This window comes from Nyctereutes procyonoides, unplaced genomic scaffold (assembly GCF_905146905.1).
Source record: "Nyctereutes procyonoides isolate TBG_1078 unplaced genomic scaffold, NYPRO_anot_genome, whole genome shotgun sequence".
In the NCBI taxonomy this organism is placed as follows: domain Eukaryota; kingdom Metazoa; phylum Chordata; class Mammalia; order Carnivora; family Canidae; genus Nyctereutes; species Nyctereutes procyonoides.
Window position 1 is genome coordinate 11,286,808 of NW_026575034.1, and position 23,021 is coordinate 11,309,828.

The 23,021-nt window shown below is 47.4% G+C and overlaps 1 protein-coding gene across 9 annotated transcripts in view; it reads left to right on the forward strand.

Annotated features, from left to right (window-relative positions):
- PLEKHA7 (pleckstrin homology domain containing A7) overlaps positions 1-23,021 on the forward strand; it is a 228,264-nt gene that overhangs the window by 188,624 nt on the left and 16,619 nt on the right. For 8 of the 9 annotated variants that reach the window (XM_055317621.1, XM_055317612.1, XM_055317615.1 and 5 more), the window contains 11 exons: positions 3,847-3,915; positions 4,115-4,195; positions 5,055-5,204; positions 5,824-5,925; positions 11,939-12,047; positions 12,214-12,440; positions 15,654-15,842; positions 15,938-16,055; positions 18,103-18,206; positions 18,908-19,108; positions 21,866-22,024. In XM_055317621.1, the coding sequence (XP_055173596.1) occupies positions 3,847-3,915; positions 4,115-4,195; positions 5,055-5,204; positions 5,824-5,925; positions 11,939-12,047; positions 12,214-12,440; positions 15,654-15,842; positions 15,938-16,055; positions 18,103-18,206; positions 18,908-19,108; positions 21,866-22,024 (1,509 nt within the window). The remainder of the gene's footprint in view (positions 1-3,846; positions 3,916-4,114; positions 4,196-5,054; positions 5,205-5,823; positions 5,926-11,938; positions 12,048-12,213; positions 12,441-15,653; positions 15,843-15,937; positions 16,056-18,102; positions 18,207-18,907; positions 19,109-21,865; positions 22,025-23,021) is intronic. The other variant, XM_055317613.1, reaches the window with a different exon arrangement.

The following is a 23,021-nucleotide window of genomic DNA, read 5'->3' on the forward strand; positions in this document are numbered from 1 at the left end:
GGGCTGTCGGCCCAGGAGAAGCGTAAGATGATCTGATCTGTGTCTCCGAGCGGGGCCATTCCATTGCTTCTGGCTCAGTGCCGACCTCATCACTTGCTTACCCAGGGGCTCTCCTGACCGCCCCCAGGCTTCCTGCAAGTCATTTTGGTTTATTTTTTTCTCCCGTTGAAACTCCCCTCCTCATTTTGGCCGGTGCACCAGGCTGAACCTTTCATCTGCGGTGTTCTGTGCCTCCATCTTTTGTGCTGCCATGGGGGTGGGGAGGGCGTGCCTGGCTTGCAACCAGCTTGTGTTGTGTTCCCATTCTCTCTCATCTGCCTCCATGGTGAGGACTGACGTCGACCGTGACCAGTGTGGTCTGTGTAGTCAAGCGTGAGTTCCCCGGGAAGGGACGCAGTTCCTGGTCACCTTGGAACAGCTGGAGTACCCTGAGATTTCACCATGGCCCTGGGATCAGGGTGGCTTTTCTCTGGGGTGGAGCGTTGATATTTGAAAAACAGTCAAGGGTGGAACTAGAACAAAATGGACTCTCCCAGATACCCCCTTTGACTGATGCTGAAGTAGCCTCTGAGATGTGGCCAGCTTTTATAGCTTTCCGAGAGGCTGCAGGATAGGAAGCAAGTGCTATGTCCAGTTATCCTGAGTCCTGAGAGAAGGTGTGTTGGGATGTGGTGGAAGGGAGGTGAAATACATGGGTGACCTTCAGTTCCTTTCTGGGGCACATACTCTTTCAAATGGGAGGATGCCCAATGACTTTCATTTTTTTGTTTTGTTTTGATGACAGAGATGCCTGAGACCCATAGTGACATTTTAAATGGATCTAAACATTGCTATCACAAAGCAAAGTTTTAAAAGGAAAATTAGATGTAATAAACTACTTGTGGAAACTGTAGTAGCCTTGACTCTCTGGAGCAAAGGTAAATTCAGAAGTTTAAGGGGCCTCTGAGCTGGGTAAACACTTTCATGAAGCCCATGCTCTGAAGCCTGTGCCTGTTATTGTATAGGAGTAGGCCCAACTCACTCTATTTTGTTACATTCACAGGTTCACTAAACAAACATTTCCCAAATATCCTCAGTATGCTGGGCCCTGACTTTAAGGATACAGAGAAAATATGTCACAGTGCCCACAGTCACCCCTATTCAGAGTTACTGATGACTGAGGAGGAGACAGCGTATCATCTGATGTGTACTGAGAGACACAAGGTGTGGGAGGATCTTCCCTGAAGAGCAGGGGACCCAGTTGGAGGGAGGGAGTTAGGGAAAAGCAGCAGGTGTCACCTCTGTGGAGTCTCTAGTCCTAACAGACTCAGCCATCTGAATTCCTAACTCACAGCACCTTAAATGCAGCCATTAAAAGGGGACAAGAGAGAGGGCCCCTGGGTGGCTCAGTCAGTTGAGCAACTGCCTTCAGCTCAGGTCATGATCCCAGGGTCCTGGGATTGAACCCCACATTGGGCTCCCTGATCAGTGGGGAGCCTGATTCTCCCTCTAATGTTCCCTCTGCTTGTGTACTCACTGTCTCCCTCTCTCTGTGTCAAATAAGTAAAATGAGACAAGGGAGAGTTACTTCTTAGAAAAAGAGGGTGTACTAATATTCTGAGCGAGAAACATTAGGTGTCAAAATGAAAGCACAGAGACTTAGGAGCATTTAATCAAAGGGCAAGTAGTCCTAAAACACTAACTTCTAAGAAATTCCATATTACTGATATGGAATATCAGTTTATAATGACTCTGATTCATCCCTGAAAGGTTGAACTTATTTGCAGTTCTATGAAAGCAGCGTAGGACTTACTTTTAGAAACCTTCCCGTCAAACAGTTTCAAAGGTTCGGCTTTCTCAAAATGCCCTTTTTGTGTGGAATACGTCATTCCTTTCCTGATGGTGCTGGATAAATGAGGCATTGCTCAATTAGATTCTCTGCCTTGCTATTTCAGTATCAAAAAGATAGTGTCTATTAAAAGCTCCAGTGAAATAAGGGGAAGAGTTTTGCTAGGAGGAAAAATTCCCACAGCATATCTCAATTTGAAAATGATTTCTTCTTAGGAAGTGAGCCAAGGGTCAGCCCCTTGGAGAGCAGACAAGCTCCTTGTCCTCTGCTCTGATGAAGGACTGTGACACAGAGTGACCTCCTTACCTTTACCTGCTGGGTTCCCCTGAGTTTAAAGGCCCAAGTCCTGCCTGCGAGGTCCAGCTGTTGGTGGTTCACCAGGATTAATTCCACCCCTCCCCACCTTTCCGCCCCTCTGTCCTTGCAGGAGCCAACAGTTTGTCTGTGGATTGTGGCAGTAGTCCATGTGTTCTGTGACTCTGTGTATGTGTATGTACACGTAATTTGCCAGTCTGAAGAGCAGAATTTGGCTGGAGTTCTACTTTTTTCCAGGAACTCTACAGCATTGACCCACACGTGCTTCCCCTTTGACTACCTACAGTGCAATAAGCATTTGCTAAGTGCCTTCCAGTGTGCCAGGCTTTATGTTCAGGGCTGGCTTTACCAAGATAAAGAAGACAGTGGTCCCTGCCCTCTACTGTGGAGCTTGGGAATGGGTGGGGGTGTGTGTGTCTGCAGCTAGACTCCATCCTCAGCCCAAGGCATGGAGAGGGCATCGTTCCTTGACCTTGACCTTCACGTTTGCTGCTGCTGATAGGGAAGGAGGAAAGCAGGATAGTTGGGCACATGAGTAGCTTGAGTTCTGAGAGGAATGTTTGCCAATATATTTCTTCTGCTGCTTATTCAAACAAACTTACTGGAGCTTTCAGATGGAATAGGGAGAAAGTGAGGGCTATCTTTCCAGCACCTGTCTGTCCATCCACACTGGGACCCTCTGCATGGTATATCTCGGTCATGATGGGTTCCACCCTCTGTTTCCCTGGTCACATCTGTAAAATGGAACTTAGCAAGATGGCCTTCCCTGCATGGGACACGCTCGACCTGGCTCTCTCCAACCATGGCTTGGCTGGGGGGGTGCATCTCTGGAACAGTCCCTCCACCTCTGCCCCACACAGCTTTTGGCAAGAAGGAGATTAGGGGAAGTGAAAACATGGGCTAAAGGATTGGGTTTAGCTTTGTAGGGGTCAGTAGGAGATGCCAGCCTGGTGCCCACATGTGATCAAGGGAAGGATGGACAATGTTGTGAATGCCTGCTGACCCATAAGTTTGGGTGATTTTTGTCTACTGCTTTTTGGCTTCCTTCCCTGAGAGATTTCCTTCCCTGAGAGGATTGAGTAACTTGTGACTTATACAAATATGACTTAGCCTCAGTTATTCAGAGATCAATGGAAAACCCCAACCAGGATTTATCCAGGTTCCTTCATCCCTTGACCTGATTCTCTTCCCAAATGGTGTAGGGTAAGAAAGGCTCACCTTGCTTGTGGGGAGGTAAGAGCCTCAGAGGCTTCCTTTAACTGAGGCTTGGTGATGCCCCAGGGACTTGCTGGTTCTTCCTCCTCCACCTGCCTGCCCTGGGTCGGGTGTTACAGACTTCTGTAACTTGGATATGACCCCAGGTTCAGTAGCAAAACTATGTCTTTTAAATCTTCCAGGATTCATACTGAACTTGTTTGGGGGAAATTTAAGCTTCCATAGTTAATGATACTATAATTCGAACGTCTACTTTTTCTTTAAATTTGAGAAATTTACAAGTGCTTCTTGGATCACCAAAAGGTCTTGGTTTTTCTGTAAAATGAAGTAGGCATAAAAATCAGGTTTCGCCTGAGTTTTTGCTCCTTTCATGCCATGACCCTACCCACCAAGACCTTCACATTCTTCCATTGTGGGGCTAACTCTCCTTCTCAAGATCTAATCCTTGAACCTCATGGTTAATCTCATTTAAATTGTTCACCTCCCAGATGACGGGCCGGGACCTTGTCAAGGATCGAAGTCTGAAACCAGTGAAGATTGCGGAGAGTGACATTGACGTGAGTGAGCAGGGCAACAGGCTGACCACCCCCCCTGCCCCGACCCACCACCCCCGGCTGGCTGCCTCCCCCCAGAATGGAGGCCGGCAGCTTCAAGCAGGGCTCCGTGGTTCTGTAGCCAAAGACTTTCTGATCACTCTTCAAGATCATGCCCTTTTCTCATCACCCCAGGTTCTTTCCAACCTGTTCTTGTTCACAGGTCAAACTGAGCATCTTCTGTGAACAAGACCGGATCCTCCAGGACTTGGAAGACAAGATCCGAGCCCTCAAGGAGAACAAAGTATGCACCGGTTTTGCATAATCTTGGGCTGGGTGTAGGGGGGTTTTGTCATGCTGTCTTTCCTCAAATATAGATTGAATTCTCATGTCACAGGTATTCATTTATCCAGAACAGGTGTTAGTTTATTCAGAACAATGTGTTCGCTTCCAGGGGCATTTGTATCTAAACCTGGAGGAAATCTTATGGGGAGACTTCGGCTCTGCTTATTCCAAGTGCCACCTACCCCTCCTCCACCTGAATTATGCTCTGGCTTATCTCTCCTCGGGGCCCCCATGAAGTCAGCCCGGGAGAGGAGGGCTCTGCTGGCTGAAATGTGGTGACCCCAAGCCCCTGAACTGCATGGAGGAGGGCTGCCTTGGAGAACGTAGCCATGTCGCTAACAGGACAGAGGCTGTAATTTCCTAAAGCTATTTCCTCCCAGGATCTGGGCTATGGAGGAAGCAAGCCTGGATGGGAGGGGAGGAATAGGCCAGGAGCTGCCAATGTTTGGTTTCTTAGATCCTTAGTGTGATTTTTTTTTTCTTTTTTGAACTTCAGTAAAGCACTATATTTGTGATGGTAAAGATTCATAACATGCCCTTTTCACCAAGAAAACTTAAGAAGAGAATTTTCCATCTACTCTTTGATGTATCCTCATAGTTTATCCCATAAAGAGTGGATGACCTTATGCCCACTTCACAAATGAAGAAACCGAGGCACAGAGATGTTAGGTGTCTTGTCCCAGGAGGCCACTCGGTGGGCAGTGGGCCCTTCAGCCTCAGTTAGATCCAGCAGGTTTGTTTGTATCCTGGCATGGGATGGGGAGGCCTCCAGGGACTGTCCTGCTATCCTCTTGTTCTTTGACCCTTGCTCCGTGTAGGACCAGCTGGAGTCTGTGCTGGAGGTATTGCACAGACAGATGGAGCAGTACCGAGACCAGCCCCAGCACCTGGAGAAGATTGCTCACCAGCAGAGGTTGCTGCAGGAGGACCTTGTCCACATCCGGGCAGAGATCTCCAGAGAGTCCACTGTGTGTAGAGGGTGTGGAGGGTGGAAGACACTCCCCTCCCCTCCCCCCTCCCCCAAGATGGGCTGGGCAGGGGGCTGCTTCTCCTGTTTCACAAGCTGCAGTTGAGTTGGTGACCAGGGACATGAGTCTTGGAGCAGCAGAACTTCTCTAGGCTGCCTCCTGAGAGTAGTTCACCTTGTTTGGGGGTGACACGTCTGTCTCTGCTGGTACCTCAGGATGCTTTCCATCAGTGACTCCTGTATGGCTACAGGGGCACCCAAGGGACTAGATTTCTCAGAACAGGCTCTTCTCCTGAACTGTGTGCAGTTAATTCCCAGATGTCAGAATTTCTACTTTTTAAATTTATCCATCTGATGTGGTGCAGGCCCTTTCTTCCAGGGCTGGGAACCAAAGCATCTCCAATGGTGGGAGAGGGGACAGACAGTTCAGGTGGCCAGGGTCAGAGCAGGAATGAGAAGACAAGCCCTGTCTCTCTCCTGCCACGCCTGGCTGAGACCTGCTGGGCTCCCCTTCCCTCCTGCCCTGGCTGGGTTAGCAATGGTCAGGCATAGAGGTGCTCAAGGGGCTATCTGGGGGACAGGGGATAACTAAGACTCAGGAGCATTTCCTTGGCCAACAGGAGATGGAAAATGCCTGGAACGAATACCTGAAGCTGGAGAGTGATGTGGAGCAGCTGAAGCAGACTCTGCAGGAGCAACATAGAAGAGCCTTTTTTTTCCAGGTGACCCATGGGCTCTTCATCCCTTCTGATCTCTGTTCCTTCTGAGAGCCTTCACCTGTGGGGCTGTGAGCCCTGTGAAGTGGCCTTTTTTTCTTCCACTGGGATTCAGCCTGCTTGCCCCCCAAGCTCTCCCTCGGGGATCCCTTCCCCCGCCAGGCTGTGATGAAAAAACTCACCTTAGCACCCCCTAACTCTCTCCTCTGGAAGGCAAGTTCTTGGTGTTTTTGTGACGGTTTTACTATGAATCATTTAGAGCAAACAGCCCTGAGAGGAAAGAAATACCAACCTGAGAACCTTACAGAGACTTGAGAATAAGCTATGTTTCTGTAATTCTCGGCCCCATCTTTGCGCTACTCACTTAGCAGCAGGAAGCCCTGCCTCCATCCTGCCTGCCTGCCTTTAGTTCCTGAAGTTAGATGTTATTAGTCCTTCACGGAGGAGGTAGTGTGAATCTAGGTGCATCTCAATACCTCTGGGCTCTGGGCGGTCATTGCATTTCTTTCTTTCTTTCTTTCTTTCTTCTTTCTTTCTTTTTTTTTTTTTTTTTAATTTTTTTTTTTGGCCACTGCCCAGTGATGGCTTTTGTTCTCCCCAGTTGGCTCTTCCAATTGTCCAGTGTTTCCCCATTGTGGTGGGGATTAGGTTTCTGCCCCACCCTAAAATTTTTTAAACATGGAAAATAACCTTTTTATGAACCCAGCTTCAGCGCTACCATAGCTCCTCTGTCAGAGTCCTGACATGAATTCGATTTATGTGAAATCAGTAAGCATTAATTGAGAGACTTATTGTACATGAGGCATCACGCTAGGCTAATTTTGGTACTAAGCTTGCTAATCTATGAACTAGTTCTAGCCAAGGCTCTTCCTTCAAGTGATTTCATGAATATAGTGATCTGAATGTCAGCCTGCCCAGAGAGCAAAGGAATTCAGGGGAGGGATTAGGTATTTGACCTGGGAAAAAAGCCTGCTGTCTCACCTTTGGGAGCTGATTCCCAGAAAGCCTGGTCCAAAGCCATGTGGAAAAGACTCTTGCTTGCCTGTGGCTCAGGGCTGACCTGCTGGTTCCCCCAGAAGTTGTCTGTCTCCTGCTGCTATTGTTTTTTTCCCCCCTATAATTTCCATGTATCCAAGCTAACATTTTCTTATTTTTGTTTTTTGGTACCCCAGCACTTGGCATAGTGCCTTGAAAATATCAGGTGAATTTTGTTGACAGTGTCCTTCAAATGATTATTTCTAGTTACTAGTTTCTTAAACTGTTCTATCCCATTATTACTCATCTTCTTGGATCTTCTTTAATTAATTTTAGCAGTGATTTTTTTCTTTTTTTTAAGCTTTTTATTCATTGTTTTTCTATAACTATAAAAATAACACATGAATGCATCTCTCTGAAAAGGCCAAACAGTAAGAAGGAAAAGCAAAAAATGAAATAAAAACTCCTCTGCCTCTCTTCCTTCTCTGCTCCAGTCCTGTCACCTGCCCCATATGTAATCAGTGTGTGGTTTTGCCTTCCACACCATTTTTGTGTGTTTTTAATCATATACCCATCCATAGAATCATTTAATTTATTTGGGAGCAGGAGTTGGGTTTACTTAAAGAAGAATCATACTTACACATTGTTTGGTAACTTGCTTTTTTGTGACAACTTTATGTTGCGGAAATCTTTCTGGAAAAGATCTCTCCAAGTTTATGTTGCCTGATACAGTGGCTATTTAAATGTAAACATAAATTAGTTGAAATTAACTAAAATTAAAAATATATTCCTCAGCCACACCAGAATCATTTCAATTGCTCAGTAGCCATGTGTGGCTACTGATTGGACAGTACAGATTATAGAAGATTTCCATCATCTCAGAAAGCTGTGTAAAGTAAAAGAAATTAGTTCTTAGCTGCTGAATAGTATTTCATGCACAGTATTTCATAGTACTTTAGTCAGTCTTTTCTGATGGGCATTTAGGTTATTTGCAGTGTTTTGCTTTTATAAATGGTACCACAATAAGCATTTATGTAACTGCCTTTTCAAGCTCGTTTATAAGCACTTGGCTAAGATAGACTCCTAGGGTGGACTTGCTAGACTGAAATGAGTGTACATCTTAAATGTTGCTGGAGGCTGCCCAGTCACCCTCGGAAAGGCTGCACACATTTGCCCTCCCACCCTCAGTGAATGAGGGTGTTGAACTTGTTTATCCACATCCTCTTCAGTATTTGATATTATCAGTCTTTTTGGTTTTTGCCAGTCTGCTGGCTGAAAAAGGGCATCTTGTTTCACTTTGCATTTATTTAATTACAAGTAGGTTAAACATTTTTTTATATGATCATTGCCATTTTGTTTCTATTATGCCTTATTTCATGGTGATTTAACATACAGCAGTCCCAGAATCCCTTTTTCTGCTCCAGAAAACAAATGGGTACAATGTACAAGTCTCATCAAAGACTCCCTGAAGAACTTAACCATGTAAGTTATGAGGAGCAAGGCTAGTTTGAAGCCTAGCCCCTGCAACGTGATTTCCACCTCGCCTGGTGCGAGCATGGTGTTGCTCATGCTTTCCCTGACTCCCTGATCTGGAAAGTGCACCTGGCCCTTCTTTGAATAGGCTTTGTGCTAACTTCTTTGGTGTAATTCTAGGCCAGGCAAGCTGTTGGAGTCCTGAATAAATCATTAACAGTGGAGATATGTGTGCAGCCCCATATATAAATTCTCAGGAACAGGGCTTGGAAACGTGCCTCTCTTTAGCCAGGTCTGGCTGTGAGAAAATTCACAGGCTTTTCTTTATAAAGATCCTTATGACTACCTGCATAGGGAAGCGAAAGGATAAAAGGACATTGAGGTAACTGTGGGAGGCAGTGACAGATGAGGCTGCCTGTATGTGGCCCTGCTGTATGTGGTGCCTGACAGTAAGTTTAGGCGTTTGCTGAATGCAGTACATAGGAGCCTCTCTGCCCAGCATGGTGTGAAGATCCAGGGATAAAACACCACCCCCTGCTCCCCAAAAGCTTCCTTCACCTTGTCATTAAGTTCTGAAATTCCATTGTCCTTGGAGAACCTTAGATGTTCACTGGCTTTTGCTTGTCCTTGCTCTTCTCTTCTCTTATATGTGGGCGTGACAGAAAGGCAAAATGGGGGCAGGACAGTGAACTGGCAGGTAACAGTATGCCAGGTAGACTGCTGGAGGAGAGGGGAGAGTTGATTTTAATCCAATGCTCCTACTTTACCTGTTCCCAGCACTCTGCTCAGGGGCCTCCACTCCTGAGATAATCCTGTTAGCTCGCATGCTCTCTCTCTCTCTCTCTCTCTCTCTCTCACTCCCTCTCTCTCTCCCTGGGTTCAGTACCGTGTCTGTTTTGGAACACTCATGCTTTGGTGTGAAGCTGAGCATCAAGCCTGTTCCTTGGGTATTGGCTCTGAGGATGTGTTTTGCTGTTGGAAGGGTGGAGAGAGTATGAGAATGTGAGCTCCCTTAGGAGGGAGGCTTCGGACATCTGTTATCACAGCTGTTGGACAGCATTTGATCAGGGAATTTTATGTTATTGGTCCTTTTTGCACTCACCATACATGTACTGAGAACCTGCTGGGTACCCAGGCCTGTGGCGATATACCGAGGGTATATAGTCTACTTGCAGGATCAGGCAAATCCATAAGTATCACACATACAAGAATTCTTCTACTTGAGAGTACTTGGGTGCCTTGAGAGGAGATAGGGTGTGAAGCCTTTGTGTTTAAGTCCATTGGGAGTGATCAAGGCTGAGTTCTCTCATGACGATTTAAAAAATAAAAGAATATTTGATGTTTAAACAACTCTATTAAAAGGTGCCCATAGGTTAATATCCAAAATAGGACTTATACAAGTCAATACCAAAACAAAACAAACCAAAAAAAAAAAAAAAAAAAACACCCTCCCCAGGGAACAAAAGACATTTAAAAATGGGTAGAGGATCTTAATAGATATTTTTCCAAAGAAGATATACAGATGGCAACAGACACATGAAAAGATGGTCAACATCACTAACCATCAGGGCAATGCAAATTAAAACCACAATGAGATCACCTCATACCTGTCAGAATGACTAAAATAAAAAAGACAAGAAATAAATGTTAATGAGGATGTGGAGAAAAAGGAACCCTCATGTACTCTGGGTGAGAATGTAAATTGATGCAGCCACTCTGGAAAACAGCATGGAGGTTCCTCAAAAAATTAGTAAAACCATATGACGATTCCAACAATTCCTGTACTGCGTATTTAGGCAAAGGAAATAAAAACACTAATTTGGAAAGATATATGCACCCTATGTTTATTGCAACATTATTTATAATAGCCAAGATATGGAAGCAAACTAAATGTCCATGGATAGACAACTTTCTCAAGAAGGTGTGTTATACACCACAATGGAATGTTACACAGTTCTAAAAAACAGCTCATTCCATTTGCAACAACATGGATGGACCTAGAGGGTATTATGGTAAGTGAAATAAGTCAGACTAAGAAAGACAAATACCACATGATTGCAGTCATGTGGAATCTAAAAAACAAAAGACTAAAAAAAAGCAGAATCAGACCCATAACACAGAGAACAAACTGATAGTTGCCAGAGGGAAGGGGGTTGGGGGCGATGCACAAACAGGTGAAGGAGAGGGGGAGGTACAGGCTACCAGTTTTGGAATGAATGAATTGTGGGAATAAAAGGCACAGCATAAGGAATATAGTCAATAATATTGTAAATGCGTCGTATCGTGACAGATGGTAGCTACCTTGTGGTGAGCATGGTGTAAGGTTTGGAGAAGTCGAATCAATATGTTGTACACCTGAAACTAATGGAACATTGTGTGTCAACTATATACAGTAAAATGCCCACAGTCCCTTAATCATGATAAAACCTGCTCACCTCTTTCTAGGACCTCTCCCCATCTGATTTCGTTTGTGACTTGTCGGAGTGTGCATATGCTCATGTAGCCTGGCTCTTTTCCCATTGTACTTTTTTAAAAAAATAAATAACAGTTTTATCACATAATTCAGATACCATAGAATTCACCTTTATAAAGTTTACAATTCAGTGGTTTTTAGAATAGAGTTGTGCAGCTATCACCACAATCAATTTTATAACATTTCATCCTGAAAAGAAAACCCTCTGTCTGTTAACAGTCACTTCCCATCCACATCCCCAGCTCCCCAGCCCTGCTCCAACCAACTGCTATTCTGCTTTGTGTCTCTATGGATTTACCTATTCTGGACATTTTGTGTAAGTGAAATCATATAAAATGTGGCCTTTGTGTAGCTTTTTTCATGTGGCATAAACATTTTCAAGATCGATCTGCATTGTAACACGTATCAATACTTTATTTCTTTTTATTGCCAAACGTTCACTGCCCATTATGCTCTCAAATGAACCTCAAATCCCAGGATTCAGCTTTGTCTTTTAAAAGATGTTCTTTATATTCTGGAGATAGTGTAACCTCTAGTCTTTGCCTTCTCTTCCCTTTTGCCCTGATTGCCTAAAAAAGTATTTTTAAAAAAATTATGATAAAATATGCATAACGTAAAGTTTATGACCTTAGCCATTTTTAGCTTATAGTTGAGTAAAGTACATTCACATTGTGCAGCCAGTTTGCAGAACTCTCTTCATCTTGCAAAACTGTGACTCTACCCATTAAACAACAGTCCTCATTCCCCTCTCCATCCTGGCCTCTGGTAACTACTCCTCTGTCTCTGACTTTGATTGCTCTAGATACTTTATAAGTGGAAGCATATAGCATTTAAGGCAGTCTATTTTTAAATTAGGGAAGCTAGCCAAGGCGACTCGGAAAACTCCTCTGAATTTTTCCCCTGGATCTTGAGGAACTTCTATATGTGTGCTTCCCTATGAAGCTCCAAGGCAGGCTTGGCTCTAGGCCTGGTGGGGTTTCCAATGGGGTTGCTGCCCCCCAGGGTGAGGAGCTATGTCTGAAATGACAGCATAAGTCCTAATGAGAAACTTCTGGTAGGTGCTAAGAAGTGAATGAACCACCATCTTATCTTTCTCAGGAGAAATCGCAGATACAGAAGGATCTCTGGAGAATTGAAGATGTCATTGCAGGCCTGAGTGCAAATAAAGAGAACTTTAGAATCCTGGTAGAATCAGTCAAAAATCCAGGTGAGTGGGCCACCTTCCTGGGGGCAGGGAGTTGGAGGCCAGCACCCATGTATATGGGCTGGCCCTTGGGGACGTCAGGTCTTTATGGCATAAGTCACTCCCCTTGTCCTCCAGGGAAGAGAGTCTTTGTTCCATCCCATCCTTTGTTTCTGTCCATGACCCTTAGAGAGAAAAACGGTGCCTTTGTTTCCTCACCCGCCTGTGCCTTCACTCTCGACTCCTGAGAGCAAGCCACCCCCACAGCCCAGCCCTCCCACCAGTCCTGTGCGGACCCCTCTGGAGGTTCGACTCTTCCCCCAGCTGCAAACCTATGTGCCGTACCGACCTCATCCACCCCAGCTGAGGAAAGTGACATCCCCTCTTCAGTCACCAACCAGGACGAAGCCCAAAGTCGTAAGTATAGATGACCAGGAGCTCAGTGCTTTTGTCTTCTCTCTGGGAGATGATTGTCTCTCTGTGTCCGCAGGTCAGCTTCTTTTGGAGAAACCCGGGGAGACAGAACCAGCCAGAGTCCTGAGCTATGAAATGTTAAGGAGTGGTAGAGCCAACTGTTGTACTTTAGACTCCCAGAACTGGAAGAGCCCGTAGAGAGGGTCTAGCCCAGTCTTCCCATTTTGCAGTTGGAAAAACTGAGCCCAGCAGGAAGAAGTTACTGTGCTAAGTAGGATGGAATTTGTGATCTGCATCATGCAGAGACAGGTGGCTGCCCCATGCAGGACTCCATGCAAACCTGCAGTTACACAAGCCCGTGGGTGATGGAGTACTCTCAGCAAAAGAGTATCTTTGTCTTCACCGGCAGTTGAGCATTCTGCTGGGTTATAGGATACAGCTGATCTTCACAATGACCTCATGGAGTTTAGACAGGAAGGTCTGTATCCTATCCCACACCTAAGAGAACTGAGGCTCAAAGGTGTTAACATTTACTTAAGGTCTCCATATTAGTGGGTCCAATCCACACGTCCTGTTCTTTGTGTCATCCGCCATCTAATTGGATGTTTTGCCCAGCTCCTCAGATCGAGTCTGTGGCCCATATGCTTGCCTGAGCCAGCACCTTGGCTTGCCTATCAGAGAGAAGGGCCAAGCTTTTGACAGAGTCTGGGAGCACAGGAAACTTTAAAGAGAGAGAAAATGTGGACAGGTACTGTGATGGCTCACGTCTCCAGCACCAGGCCAGCCTTGGCTATAGAATACGAGGGATCTGGTCCAAGTGACAAGGAGCCATAGTGGAGGGGACCTTGGAACGAGGACCTTCAGGTTTTGCCAGCAGAGGCTTAGAGGAGCTTTGTCTGGAGACAGGGTATGCCTAGGACGTCTGACAAGGTTGATATCCAGTGCTGGCCAAAACACACAAGTTCCCATACCCTGGATCTCGCTGTCCAGCTGCTTCCAGCCATAGCCCAGGGCCCATAGCTGGAAGACAGGTGCTGGGACTGAGTCATCGTGAATTTCTTCACATTGAGGTCTCCTTCCCAATTTTATATCTAAGAGGCAGTGGGGTGCCAGCCACCAAACAGGAGGTGGGAAATACAGCAGGAATGGCTAGGGCACACAGCCTCTGACTTAAGGCAGGATGCCTGCTAGCAGGGATGAGGAGCAGAGGGAAAAGATGGTAGCTTAGGAGCTGGATGGCCTGGATTCCATTTCTTGTCTCACTGGATCCTTGGTCAAGTCTCATCCCTTCTCTGGGCTTCCTCAGTTTCCCTTCGTGCACAACAAGCAGCTTAGAATAGATGGTCACAGAGGCTCTTCACAGTTGAGTCCTCTGTGGCCCACAGGCAGGGCTTTTCAACTTGGCTGAGCATCAGAGTCACCGGGTGGGGGGCGTCTTTTTTCCCTTTGTTCACCAGGTTTACCATTGGTTATTATTGTTTGTTTTATATTTGTCCTTGTGACACAGTGATATCCTGAGATTGATATTAAACATGAATATATAATTTAACAAATAATAAAGAGACCACCCATTTATACCAACACCTAAACCAAGAAACAACTTTGTCAGCAACTAGACACCTCAGGCCCATGAGTCCTTTTCTGCCTGAAGTAACTATTATCACTATCTTGACTTTTTGGGTAATTTCTTTGCCTTTTTTTTTTTTTTTTTAATTTTGCCTACCTATGTCTAAACACTTGAGTTGTGCCTGTATGTGGTACTGTATTCTTTTGTATCTTGCATCTTGTCTTCAACGTTACATATGTGAGACTTGTCCACGTTGTTGCGTGTAGCTATAGTTCTTTCATTTTTATTTGGCTTATTCTCTTGAATTTAATGTTACTTTTTAAAAAAGGTTTTTATTTATGTATTTGAGAGAGAGAAACAGTGCCAGTGAGAGAGAGGACAAGTGTGTGTGTGGGGGGGAGGGTAAAGGGAGAAGCAGACTCCGTGCCAGGACTCTGGGATCATGACCTGAGCCAAAGGCAGATGCTTAACAGACTGAGCCACCCAGACACCCCTGTCACTTTTCTATTAGATAATATTCTCAAAGGGTACAAAATCAAAAGATACAGAAAAGTATATAATAAAATGTCTCTTCCCACCCTCCATCTCCAGACATTCTATTCCCTTCAGTCAAAGGCAGTTTTGTGTTTGCGTCAATGTTTTGTGTTTATCTTTCTGGGGAGCTTTTTAGAAATTGGTGATTCCAAGACCTTGTCAGAGTTGGAAACCGCTGATGTTCAGAGAGCCTGTGGGTATCTGGGACAGGAGACTTAGCTTTCAAACAGTAGTGAATTGTGTCATTTTGCTAGAATGCTGATAAACCTCCATAGAGCAAGCTTCAGCATCCTTTCCTGACCTTGCCAAAATTCTGAAAAACAAAGAGAAACTAAGGAAGGAGGGTGGTTAGGAAGGGGTGCCAATGGTCCCTGGTTCCAGGAGTGGGTGTTCACGGCAGTCAGGGGCCAGGCTGTCGGTCTGTGCAGAAACCACAGCCCTCAGAGAGCATTTATTAGGGGGCGAGGAGTCAGTTTCAAGGAAAATAGTTACATTCATTACCACCCAGGGAGTGGGCTGCCAGGAAGGCAGTGAGTCACCCGCACTGACTGCTTATCCAGTCCCTTAGTCAGGAAGGAGGAAATATTTTGTAACCACGCACATTTCTGATAGAAAGGGCAGGGGATGTAGACTGTCCTTGCTCAGATCCCAACCTGTTGAAGGATCCAGAGACCATGCAGGGACAGTGAGCCAGCTCGGTCTGAGAACTCTGGAGTGGGGTAGATGTTTGTCCTCCAGGTGGTGTGGAGGGCTAGGGGTGCTGCTGTTGTAGAGATAGGACTAAGTAGACTTACCGGCCCGCTCCCCCCATGGGACACTTCAAGGAGTGGAGTACAACCTTGGACACAGGAGAGCGGAGTTCTGGGTTTCGTATAGGTAACGCAAAACGGAAGGTGAGTGAATCAAAGAGAAGAATAGGATTAGAGCAGAGGCATCCCCCTTCCTCACAGCTCATCCAGGGGAAATGCTGGCATCGCTGGGCTGAAGTGGTCGTGCTCTGCAGGCCTGAGGTGGCCTGCTCCGGCCTTTTGGGCCACCCCTGTGGTGGTGCCACTAGGCATCCTCCCTCTAGCTGCCTCTCGCCGGGCACTGATTCTAGTTCTTTTTCTGAGCAGGAAGATGAGGCGCCTCCCAGGCCCCCACTCCCGGAGCTCTACAGTCCAGAGGACCAGCCCCCGGCCGTACCACCTCTCCCGAAGGAGGCCACCATCATCCGGCACACCTCAGTGAGAGGTCTTAAACGGCAGTCAGACGAGAGGAAGCGAGACCGGGAGCAGGGGCAGTGTGTGAATGGGGACTCACGGGTGAGCGGAGAGCGAGCCCCGGTGGCCTTGCTGCGCGAGGGAGGGAAGGTGGCGGGACACTGGGCAGGTACGACAGCCTCAGACTCTGCCCGCAGGTGGAGCTTCGGTCATACGTTAGTGAGCCCGAGCTGGCGACTTTCAGTGGGGACATGGCCCAGCCCTCCCTGGGACTAGTGGGCCCCGACAGCAGGTACCAGACACTGCCAGGCAGAGGTAAGGCAAAGCTGTCCGCGGAGGCTTTCTGGGAACCCCCGCTCCTACCATACCACTGCTCCCCAGTCTCTGACCTGGTCCCTTGCACCCTTCCACCTGGGGCTTTGGGCCTCAGTGTGGGCAGCAGCTGTCAGGGAGACTCTGGGCTGCAGGGAGGGCGCGTCCTTCCGTCCTCTGGCCTACATCCTGATTCTCTTCCTCTTTTATTACATCTGCCCCTGGAAATAATAATAATAGCAATTACTTCAAAGCACATCACTATGTTATGCTCTGTATTGACCTAGCTAATCTCTATAATAATCCTGTGAAGGAAGTACTATTATTATTCCCATTTTAGAGATAAGAAAACTAAGACTCAGAGAAATTAACTAACTTGCCAAATGGCCAACAGGTGATGGAGTCAGAACACAACCCCAGTGTTCTGTCCCAGAGCCACGGCACCCTGCAGGTTGGGCTGTTAGGTGACTGCCATCAATTTGGCAGTCTCTGGCTTTCCAGTGGGTTTGTGCTCTCCTGTGTCACTCTAAGACTCCAGGAGTCCTTTCTTCAAATAAACACACCTTTCTCAGTTGGGGTTCCTCCTCACTGCCCTCCCCTATCCCTTCAAGATGGGGGTGAGAACAGACTTAGGCCCTTAGGCTCACCTATACCTCCTTTGTCCCCACAGCCAGACTATCTCCTCAGAAATCCCATTACAGGGAGGTCTCCTGACCTTTTTGCATCTGGGTCTGCTGGAATCCCTGAGCAGCCTGACTATCTCCTTCATTTGTTCCCCACCTGATCCTCCTGTCTGCTCCCCAAAGTGGGCAGTCAAGTGCTCTGTTCACTGGTCAGGTGCAGAAGCAGGAGGAGCCACAGCTATAGTTCTGGCACCTACAGGGTTATGGGACTCCAGCCCACCACACTGCCTAGGCATGCTATGCCCTGAGCTGGTCCCTGGAGGGTGCAGGCTCTGGATTTTGCTGAAGCACTGTGCACAGGGATGCTGTTCCCTTAATTCATTATGGCCTAGAGGTGTTTATTAACGGTGGTATTAGTGGCATTTGGAGCAGGACAGTTCTTTGTTTCTCAGGATTCTCTTTGCATTGCAGGGCATTTATCATTCTTTTCCCTACATGCTAAATGGTAATGGTGTCCTCAGCCAGTGTGATGATGTCCATTTCTAGATGTCAGGGACTGCCCCTGATAAGAATTGGTGTTAGTGGAGAAAGCACAGGTGGTGGCACCAGCCAGCCAGGGTGAGATGATTTCTCTATGCCATCTCACATCTAAGGATCCAGACATGGAATGTACATGGTCGACGATATTCCTACCATGTGACCTTCGGCAAGTTCCTTGACCTCTCTGAGCCTTAGACTATAATTCTCTACAATGGTTGGGTAATGAATGCTTACGTGGTAAGGCCAGTGGAACAAAATCTATATAAAACACCTAGCACAGTGCCTTCCCGTTAGATAGTTAAGTGATCAGTAAATACTTGGTGCTGCTTCTTTCCTTTCATTGATTTATTCATTCATTCATTCAGCCAGGCAGGCAGGCAGGCAAGCATCACTGAATTTGCAGGCTAGTTGGACAGGTACATTGGCACTGTGGTCAATGCAGTAACCAGTGCATATATTGAAGGATATGCAGGACAATAGATTCTGCTTGGGCATTTAAGAAGGCTTCACACAGGCAGGGCATCCAGGTTGGGTCATGAAGGACGCATAGGAGTGCATCAGGATGAAAGGATGAAGGGCATTCCTTCCCCTTCATCCTTTCTAGCTGCCAAGCAGCCCAGGTCTTCTGCATGTGAAGGAAGACTAGGGTGGTCTACACATCCCCAGAGATGCTATTTCCCATTGGGGACAGGGAGCACCCCTGGGCTGGCCCCTCATCCTCTACCTGGAGCCTTGCTCTTCCAGGCTCTGGGGAGGAAGAAGAATGGGTTATTGGCCAGGTCCTCACGGTCCCCTCTCAGGAGTGGGAGGTGATTCGGAGGGTGGGGGGTGCTGGTAGCCTGTCCACCCCATCACAAATACACTTGCACTTCTCTTTCCTCACTAAGGGCTCTCGGGGTCCACGTCAAGGCTCCAGCAGTCGTCCACCATTGCTCCCTACGTCACACTCCGGAGGGGTCTAAATGCCGAGAGCAGCAAGGTGACCTTCCCTGTGAGTGGCCTTGAGAAGTTCTCAAGGAGTGCACTGCTCCCTCACCCACAGAGGGAAGGGCTCAGAGGTGGATGATGACTGGCAATCCTGTGAGCCCCAGGGATGGCCTCTGAGGTGACTTCAGCGTCTCCTGAGTGCAGGGTCCCTGTCACCATGTGCTCAGTGGATACCTTTCCCATGGCCCACCTAAAAGGGGCCAAGATATATTATGTTCTGTATTCAGAGGGCCTCTCTGCAGCTGTTAGCACAGACACCAAAGGGGTAGGACCCAGGACACTCATATCCTGAAAAGCTGCAAAACCAGTAACTTTTAAACTTTATAAGCAAATGTCATTTGGGGTAACACTGACCTTTTACAGGCATCATACAGCTCTCCCCATTTCTTCAGGCTCACATGAGGGTATCCAGAAAGTGCACCCTGAGTTCTGGCTGCATCACATGCTGCATGTGTGCCCAGCTGGACAGGCCTAGGCCTCAGTATCTGCATCTGCAGAATGGGATGCTCTCCCGAGAGCCTGTGAGGGTCAAGGGTACTGTGTTCATGAGTGTGCTTAGAGGAGTTAGAGTGAGTGAGTGAGTGTGTGTGTGTGTGTGTATGTGAGAGAGGGAGAGGGAGAGAGTGGGAAGATGGGAATGGAGCTGCAGGTGGCTGCCCTGTGTCCTAGCCCAGCTGCCTTGTCTCTCACCCTCCTGCTCCTCAGAGACCCAAGAGTGCCTTGGAGCGCCTGTACTCAGGGGACCACCAGCGGAGCAAGATGAGTGCGGAGGAGCAGCTGGAGCGCATGAAGCGACACCAGAAGGCCCTGGTCCGGGAGCGCAAGAGGACGCTGAGCCAAGGAGAGAGGACGGGTCTGCCCTCGTCCCGCTACCTCAGCCAGCCTCTCCCTGGAGATCTCGGCTCAGTATGTTAGGAGGGTCCAGGCAGGTGGGGCTGGGACGGGGAGCAGAGCTTCCCTGAGTTCCCCAAACACAAGGACATCACACCCCCGAGAGAGTAGGCCTTCGACCAGGAAGGTTCAGAGAACACCCCACAGGCTGTTTTTGTCCACAACCCAGGCCACATGTGTGACCTGGTCAGAGGGTGATCCGGAATTGGAGGAGGAGTGAGGATGTCACGGCAGGAGCCTAGGAGCCAGAGAAAATGTCCCAAGTTTGTTCTCCAAGCTGAACTTGCGAGAGGACTTTGTAGCATTTGGAATCTCAGCTGGATCAAGGACTTGGGAGTACAGAGTTCAGGAATGGAAGAGGAAGATGGTGATAAGATTGGATGAGGAGGAGCGAAAGCCAGCTAGCCTCCCAAACCTCTAAGCAATGCCCTGTGGAGCAACTGGGCACAGGGTCGTCCGTGCAGCCCTGAGGGCGGGCGGTCTCCCCCAGCTTGTGGTGCCAGCAGGCCTCATGGTGCCCCCGGAGAGTGGGGGGGATCTGTGCTGCCCCCCAGCGTGCTTCCAGGCACTGCACCTGCCCACAGTCCCCTTCTGTCCCTTTTGGAAACATTCCATTTGACTTCTCCCTGTTGTTTGAAATCACTGTTTCCCTAGCCCTCTAGCCAGACTGCTCTTTCCCTAATTCATTGCACAAGCTCTTTTGCTTTTAGTGTTACCGCTCATTGCCTCTCTAATCCTGCCTGATTGTGTTTACGGAAGCTTCTAATTTGCATTGAACATTCTTTAACTGGCCTGTGCTCTTTATTACCAGGCTTGTAATAGCAGCTCTTGTCTCCATAGCCTAGCCAGCACTCCCATGTGTGACTCACCTTTCTGCTGCCCCCTTTATGCAGGCCTACTGACTCATAATTCACTTAACCCAAAAGCCTCCCCACAAGGCTGAGCCAACCTGCTGCCTGAGGGCCGTGATCATGGGCAGAGGTCTGGGCATTATGAATTGATCAAAGTCCATGCCTTACACCTGGATGGTAGACACAGACTTCAGAGATCGCACGTTTCAATAAATCCTACCAAGTCTAAAGTGGTTCAGTTTTGATTCCTCCAGTCCTAGCACACAATTTCTTATGGAAAACTTTTTGTGTTTCTAGTATTTAATAATTTGAACGGATGCCAAGATATATTATGTTCTGTATTCAGAGGGCCTCTCTGCAGCTGTTAGCACAGACACCAAAGGGGTAAGACCCAGGACACTCATATCCTGAAAAGCTGCAAAACTGGTAACTTTTAAACTTTACAAGCAAATGTCATTTGGGGTAACACTGACCTTTTACAACCTGATGTCTCAAATGTAGAAAGATTATCTAAAATCGTAACTTGAGTATCTTGTAATTTTTCTCTTAAAAAAAGACTTGTGTAAGTCTCTGCATCAACGCCAATAAACGTGTTGCTTAATGACAATGGATTGGCGTGGTTCTTCCCCAGGATACATCCCAGAGTCTAGTGAACTTTTCCTGTTTGTGCAAACAATCAGGCTGGGTTTAAATGAGGATTTGTCTCTACTTGGGGCACTTGTGAGCGTGTAAGAAAATGTGCATTTTCTTTGTGAATCATTAAATTAATTTTTCATCTTTGAAACTTCAAATGCCTAATCCTTTCATACTGTAATTGGAAATCATCATCTAAGAGCAATTACATTGGCTTGGAGTCAGTATGGAGAGCTTGTGCATGAATGGGTGAAATGTGCTGATATAGCTATGGGTTTGGGGCTTTGGGGGGGACTTAAGGGAGTATCAAAGACAATCATGACCACTGAGGGCTCTGTGAGATGTGTGGAGTGGGATGGAGGAGGTCTGCTGGGATGGAGACGCATCTGCTTGTTTTCTGCTCAAGAAAAGAGAAGCTTTGAGCCTGTTTCCTTCTCTCAACACCCTGCTCAGTTTCAAAAGCCTGTGAGCACATAGGCCATAGAGATTTGAAAGGCGACTGTGGAGTTGCAGAGTTGTGTTTGGATCTTACAATGGCCAGTTTAGTTTTTCCCTCTGTGAAGAGATGCTTGTTTCATAGCTGGTACTAAGGAATAGCCTGGGAAATATTGCATTTGATTTAGCATTTCAATTTTACATGGTTTCATTTTTTTTTCTAACTTCAAATATCTGCCCTCAAATAGATGCCTGGGTAAACAGCAGCTTAGCTACCTCCCTAGGCCCAACCTATTCCTGCCTAGACCTTCCCTTCCCTCTATGGGTACAATATCCCCCACCCCTAAATGTATCCTCTTGGGAGTACCTAGTAGAGAGGGTCTTGGCTATTGGTATGTGCTTACCAGAGCCTCAAAGGGCTTGTTTTTTTCCCATCATTTCTGAGCTGAGATGTATGACTCCTGAACCCGGAAGGCTTCCCCAAGCTATGAAGTAGCTTTTTCTGGATCTCTGTCCCAAGTTCTGTTTTGAGGTCACCCTCTTGGATTTGGAAACCTCCTGTATCTCTGGGGACCAACATGAGTCTAAAGTCATGGGTCTTAGAACTAGACCTCATTCTCCATTTCTCTTACTTGGCCTTCCAGCACCCACAGGGACCAAACATGTCCCACCACTGCTGTCTTGTTTTAGAGGTGAGGTTGAGATGCTCATGGTCACACAGCTTTTCCCTCATGGGTCACAGGCCCCCTTCCCAAGGACCCCAGTGCCTGCAAGCCCCATCCCAAAGGGGACAAGCATGGTTTTCTGAGCAGTCCGGAAGCGACTACATTTAACCTTCTCGTTCTGTTGCCAGTGGAAGCGCGAGCAGGACTTTGACCTGCAGTTGCTGGAACGGGCGATGCAAGGGGAAAGAAAGGACAAGGAGGACAATGGCTGGTTGAAAGTGCAGGCCATGCCTGTCACTGAGTTGGACCTGGAACCTCAAGACTATGACTTGGACATCAGCAGAGAGGTGAGGGCAGGGGCTTCCTTCATGTCCCCCCGGGAGGAGCAGCCTTTATCCGGCTCAGGCTGGCGACCGACCTGACCGGCCCTCCCAGTGGCACTTGGGGGAGGGGGTGCTGTCCAGAATGGGGACAAGTCTCAGTTTCTGTGTGGCCAGGAGGATGGATGCATAGCAGCTCAAGGCAATAAAAGGAGCCAAGGCATTTTGATGCAGATTTAGATCTATTTCTCTCCATAATTGAGGGCAAGTCATTTAACTTCTCTGAGCCTCAATTTCCTCTACAGTAAAGTGGGTTGTGGTGAGGATTACGTAATTCAGCACGTTGCTTGCAGGATTAGCAGTGGTCAAAAAATCAGGAGCACAGGGCCTGGCACATAGTAGGCATGTGATGAGGTAGTTGTTATTGGCAAATGCTCCCCAGAAAACTAGGTGTTGGCCTTGCAACTGGCCAGTCAAGCCAACTTGGGCAATTAGACTTGGGCAAGGCTGGGAGAAGGCGAGCGGGTTTGAAAATCGCAGGTGAAATTTCCAGCCCCTGCGGAGACCTGCGCAGTTCTGGTCTGAGTTCTTCTGGTGCCCTCTGGTGGCACCAATGCATCATGGCTGGCCAAGCCCAGGAAAGCAAGTAACCCCTGGGTCTTCTTTAACTCAGGAATATGTCTTACCCACAGGAAGAGCAAGAAATTAGAGGGTGACAGACTCAGGGTCTTCAGGACACAGGGGGGTCTCCTGAGGCCTATATTGTGCCGTTTGTAAGCTCTGTAGAACGGTCTATGGCCGTTTGGTTCACCGTGCACTTAGCACCTGGCACAGGGCCTGGCATATAGTAGGTGCTCTGTAAGTACTTCCTGAGTGACAACTCTGTTGGATGAAGCTCACAGTGGCGCATAGATACCCCACAAATATTTGTGTAGGACTTGTCGTGCTCTGAAACTACACGAGAGGAAACGTTCATACCACTGGAAGGATGAGCAAATTCACACCTGGGGAGTTGCTGAGTTCT